Raw genomic sequence first — 6000 nt, 5'->3', positions numbered from 1 at the left:
GATTTATATATCAGCTCTATGTTTTAAAAACAAAAGGAATAAAATCATCTCCTTTTCACAAATATAAATATATTTTATGTATAATATATACAATAATGTTTGCCACCATCAACAATATTAATATTGAAGGAGAGAAGCATGTCAGAAAACTCTTGCTATGGATACAGACACTTTGCAAAGACAGCCATGATTGATTGACAAGCTCAAGCACTCTCTCAGAGAATGAAGCGGGACAGTCGTTCTTTTATTGAGAAGGCTGGTGGTGTGGCTTTGCAGTGCCTTGTGGCGGTCTGCTATTCCCGTGAGCTACGAGAGTCACTACCTTCTTCCAGCTCCCATTCAAAGTTCTGGCCAGTCATTTGGTAGAACATCATGTTAAAGGGTTTGTAGAACTTGTGCAGTCGGCGGATAACGTCAGGGTCAATTTTGGGGTGAGTTCTCCCCTTAGACTTGCCAAGACATCTCGGGGTGCTGCTGTCCTCTGGTTTTTTCAGACAGGGAAATCCCTTCGTTTTGTTGAAGTAAAAGTGTTTATCCGTGACGATCCGCTTTAGTCCCAGAAAGTCCTGCACCTTGGCCATCTCGCCCGCAGGATCAACAATAAGCCGCTCTCCACTGACAAAGTGCATCTGGGAGAGAGGAAAGTACTGCATCCAGCTCTCCAAGTGGAGCGCGTAGATCCCTATACGCAGCGCACTCCATGACGCATCTATTAGGCCCAGTGTCCGGTTCTTGAAGGCTAATACCTCAAAGGTTGAGATCTCAGGTTTTTTGGACAGAGTCTGTGTATAATCTGAAATGGCTCTAGTGACTGGATTGCGGACCACTATGATGAGCTTGATGTCTCTGGCCATCGTGTGAATGCGTTTGGGGGCATGGTTGGTCACAAAGTAGCTGGGTGTCTTCTCCATAGTGATCTGCCCCTCCAGCGTTGAAGGCATCAGGTCCCTGCAAAGACAAGCAGCAGAACCAGCAGTTAGCTCAGCACTGTTAATAATCAACACCTTCTGTATTGTAACACAAAATAGATACCCAAGGACAGGGTACAAGCAAAATTGGTACATTTATTAAGCAGTAAATTATTTGAAATTACAAGTGAAAATAACTGTTATTATCACTGGACATTATGTTGTGAGGAGAAACATACAGCTAATTACATCCGTGGAGTAATATGCAGGAGATAAAAGAAAGAAGATGAAACGGCAAGCTCACAAGTATGCTCATTGCTTAATTGACTCCATCTGTGTTACTCCAGGAGCTGTTTTGGAACTTTAATAATGAGTTCACTGCATATCATTAATACTGCGGCGCCTGGGGTATTGTTTTGTCATACATTTATTCTGTGTGCTCCACACTGTGTGCCTGAGTTTTATTCCTCTGCATTCACATCCAGTTCCTCTGCATTGTATGCAGGCACTTGTCCCTTTCTTTTCCGCTATCCCATGTTTAAGGTTAGAGGCTGTTCATTGAAGGGAACAGTGATTAATTATGAGCTTCTTTGCGATCATTTGTAGTAGAACAGAAATGCCCCTGCCTTGAAAGATTTATCTCAGGGATAACGGGAAAGCATTTGCCAGTACTGCAAATATTATGTTCAACTTTGTCTCTGGGACAGAGTTGGGGGATAAATCAATGCAGAGGAAAATATAATTCATACATACAAAAGAGAAATTTGTTCCTACAGTATATGTTATTTTTTTCTATGGATAATAAAGCATTGTGTTTGCCTCAAGCAAATCAATATTAAATGCTTATATTGTTTTTCATTGCAATCCTTGTTTTATTTCTTTAGAAGTAATGTTGTACTAAATTGGTCACATTAAAACCTATGAATGATACAGTACAGCTTTTATTTACTTAGAACAAATAGCTCAGTATTTATAGCAGAATCTAATACAAACTAATTTGCATTGAGATGTGTGTAATATTATTTAATCAGGTTTAGGAATATCATAAAATGATGTTGTTTTTTTGTGTATATTATTTTGCTTTTATGGAATAAAGCATATACTTGTTTAAGGCTCTCCAAGATACAGTGTGTACAGTGTTCTCAATACATCTGTGATAAAAAGCAATTTCCTTAATTTTTTCTCCATCTAGCTGGCCAGCAGCACAAACCTTCAATGGCAACGATATAACCACATCAATCATTTGCATCTTGGACACATTCTAAATAAACTGCTCTCTCGCAGAATGCAATTTACTGTGTGAAACACATCAACTGTTATGTACATATCGACCTCTCTCACACACATGCACACATAGACACTGGCCCTCCAGCCTCACAAGTGGCTTGGTAATTTCATTTCTGTAACAGTATTGCACTCCTGATGGGTAATTTCCCCCTGGATTATGTTTGGCCCAAGACACTATAGAGCTGTGGCTACTTCTGAGTCTGTAATGGGATATAAACCATATCTACAGATACCATAGTGACTGGAAGGAGTATTCATTTTCATTATATTCCATCAATGTTGCACACTTCCTCAGTGTGGTAATGAATGGCTAAAGATTTTTTTTCTCCTTTCAAGGTCTTCAGCAGTTGGCCCTTTAAAGTCAACTATAAAGCATGTTAGACTTTATATATACTATAGGGTGTGCCGTCACTGTGTATGAGAATGAAAGCACAGAGAGAGGAAACTCAATAAAACAGACCACAGTGAATCACCTTGAAACAACCTATGTAATGAACATCCAATGTAAAACTAGCATGAGCTATGTCTCGGTGGTAATGTGTCATGCCTCTTTGGAACAAATATCTCATTGACAGAACAGATAAATGGTGTTCAAGGTAACCTTTTTATATAAGGCAGGCACATAACAAGCTATTGTCCTCATCAGGCTTAAATGCGACTCATTATATGTTTAATTACAAAAACATGGAGATTGCACAAGCCCGATACCTTCATCTCTGATTGAGGTCGAACTCATTTTGATTGGGAATGAATCAGTCATGGATCGTGTACATCTCAAATGTCAGAGGGACGGGGAGGCGGAACAAAAATCACAATGCTGATAAACAAGCTAATTTTCCTGTGCAAGGCAAAGATGACTCCTCTGGCCTTGCACTCTAGTGGAACCGAAGTAAACAAGAGCAAGCGGTTAACTCTCGTTCCTCTCTGCATCAGCTGCTAAGCTCAACATGGGTCATTCAGGTGGGTAGGTAAATAAAATGCATAGTGCTAAAGAGGCCCTGCTCACCATCTGCTGTTTACCGACTCAGACCACAGAACAGATCTCAGAACATTTACCTCCTGTACTTTAGCATAACTAAAGCCCTTTATTTAATTGACCTCCTGTACTTTAGCATAACTAAAGCCCTTTATTTATACACACTTTCACAAGTGTGAAGACAGAAAGTTACCTGAAACATAATGAATCACTCAGTTGCTTTTGCGATGCATTGTAAAATTATGATTAAATTAACTTTAACAAGAAGGAAAACAACACAACTATACTGTATTGGAGAAAGTTAGTTCTCAGACAATATACAGTGTATGAAAAGGAAGAGATGGTCGTATTTATACCATACACAAATGTTGTGCTGAAGTCCATTGAAAAAAAATAGTTATAATGAACAGCACTTGGGAACTAACTGGCTCTCAGTCCTTTGAGTCTCCATGCTCCAATACTTTTCTTTGAGTGCTTTGAAGTTAAAAGCAATCTAATTGCTTCTCTCTATGATTTCCGATATAGGGAGAAAAAAAGAGTAAGATGACAGAACTGATCATTTCAACCAGGTGTTTCAGACTGAAATGAAATGTCCTTTGAATTCTCTGACCAAACAGATGATAGCTACTGCAGAAAAGGGCTGTGGACAGCTGACATGCCCCTTGCCCTTGGTTGGGCTACACTGCCAGCTCTATTAGAGCAGAGCTGGGCATGTTCACTCTACCAACCATAGCAGCTGCAAGTCATTAGATATGAAGACAAATTGAACGCAGAATTCTGGAGTTGCTTAACAACAGATTATGGGAATGCATCTATGCTTGTGTAGACTGCCAACAGTGCCATTTGATATGACATCTCTTAAATGCCCACTGGAAACAAATGATACTAGCAGCGTGCTCTGAAACATGTCCAGGCATTTTCCTCAATGAATATGTTTCATTATGTCCTGTCAAACCAGTTAAAGGGGAATATTTTGAGGCATGACGAGTTGCAGGATCATGGTTATTTGCATCCCAGATACTAATAGGGCCAAGCTGTTTCTTGGAGCATAGAGAGCATCGCTGTCGAGAAGCTTGGTCGTTTCTAATAAACTCTGGCAGAGTAATAAAGGCTCCCCCAAATCTATCGCTTGGCTTGAACATGGCACTGTAGCAGAAATGCACTCAATAGCTCTGCCGCCATGTCATGTCAAAGCCATTGGGGTGTTCCTGAGCAGTCCACATACAATAGGCACTATCCAGGGAGAAAACAGATTTTTTTTGCCATGCTTAAGGTAACAGGAGGTCTTTTTATGTTTAAGTGGGTGAAGACATATCTGAGAGAGGAGTGGGGGCATGGAGCAAACGACCTATAGCAGTCATTTTCTGGCACATTTCCATCGCAGAGCTCTGGAATTCAAGCACAACGTTGTCGTTAAATGGCTGGTGGAAAACAGAGAGTGAGTTTAATTAAAACATTACACAGCCTCCCTGTTGTAAATAAGCCCATTATACTCCTGCAGAACTGTGTGCTTCAATAGAACAGTTAAGGAAAGAACTGACAGCTGGTCCTGATCAAAACCATTTTCCCTGCTCTCTTCCTGAGATCCCCTGAAGACCATTCTACTTCCAACAGTGCGGGAGCAAGGCTCCTCTCTACCCACAACACCAGACTGCAGCACAGAGATCTGAAGCAATGTTCACATGCCCTTTGGACATAGAACATCATGGAATAAAACAAAGGCAAGAAAAAAATCCTTTATGGATCCTTTGAATATCATATTAAACTGGATGATTAGGCCATTATATTGTACACTGACTGGTAAATTAGCTTATTTTTCAAGAGATTAAAGGCATGGGAGGAAATAGGATCAATCTCATCTCATCTCAATGATTCAAAAGATGCTATCTGCAACTTCCAAGTTCAATTTCTATGTCAGTGTTTTCAAATCTGTGACAATATTGGCTTAGATAAAAAATTCAAGCTGTCCTTTGCAATGAAGTACTGTGCATACCCATCCCCAAGCAAACATTTTCAAACATGACTGTTCATCAGCACTGGAATACACAGGACAACAATAGAAACCTGCCACTCATTTGAATATTTATGTTGTTACTTCCAAACGTTCCTCGCTTCTGTTTGTTTTTGTGCCTTTGGATGAGCTGATGAGAGCGCTTCAGGCTACACACATACAATTTGCTCACAATAGCCCTCAATATTCTATGATTGGTGTTGCAATTACAACAACAAGCAGACGTGATGTGCTGTATTCTGCTCCAGAGCACCAGTGAATAGACAAGTAAAAACGATCACTCAACCTCGTTATCTTTCAATGTAATTTATTTACCTTACCGACACTGCAGTGAAATTATTGGCAAAAAATAAATTCAGTATAGTAATTGGTAGTCACACCTGAGTACGTCAGATGGCAAGGGCTAAAATTTACATCCAGGAAATTTTGCAGATCTGGTTCAGTTAAGCAGAACTGATTAATATGACAGATTGAACTTGATAGATTTCCTAGCCTGGGAAAAACAGCTATGAGCACTCATCCGGCCACTTAGGAGATTTCGCTGCAGTTGACCATGGATGACACTCCTCTGTGCTCAGACTAAGGCCTCTGCATGAGTGACAAGAGTGAAGGACGTCCATTAGTGCATGGATAAACATGTGGGCATAAAAGTCATAAAACCACTTCACTTTGGAAAGAGCCCATATGGCTCATGCCACCCCCGGAAACAAGTGACATAAAACCAGCCATGGAAGACACGAATGTAGGTTATCCATGTTACAAGCCATTGTCCTAAATAGGCTGGATTAGAAACAGAAAGTACTTTTAGATATAGTACT

At 40.2% G+C, this 6000-nt stretch overlaps 1 protein-coding gene across 1 annotated transcript in view; it reads right to left on the bottom strand.

The window, feature by feature from the left end:
- Positions 1-293: 293 nt before the first annotated feature.
- hs3st4 (heparan sulfate (glucosamine) 3-O-sulfotransferase 4) overlaps positions 294-6000 on the bottom strand; it is a gene marked incomplete at its 3' end in the record, with an annotated part of 65015 nt that continues 59308 nt past the window's right edge. Inside the window, exon 2 of the mRNA XM_083676473.1 lies at positions 294-948. Within this exon, the coding sequence (XP_083532599.1) occupies positions 294-948 (655 nt within the window). The remainder of the gene's footprint in view (positions 949-6000) is intronic.

The sequence above is a fragment of the Argentina silus genome (assembly GCF_951799395.1).
Source record: "Argentina silus genome assembly, chromosome: 9".
Taxonomy (NCBI): Eukaryota; Metazoa; Chordata; class Actinopteri; order Argentiniformes; family Argentinidae; genus Argentina; species Argentina silus.
The sequence above is the reverse complement of the archived record's forward strand: the minus strand, read 5'-3'. Positions and strand labels throughout refer to the sequence as shown.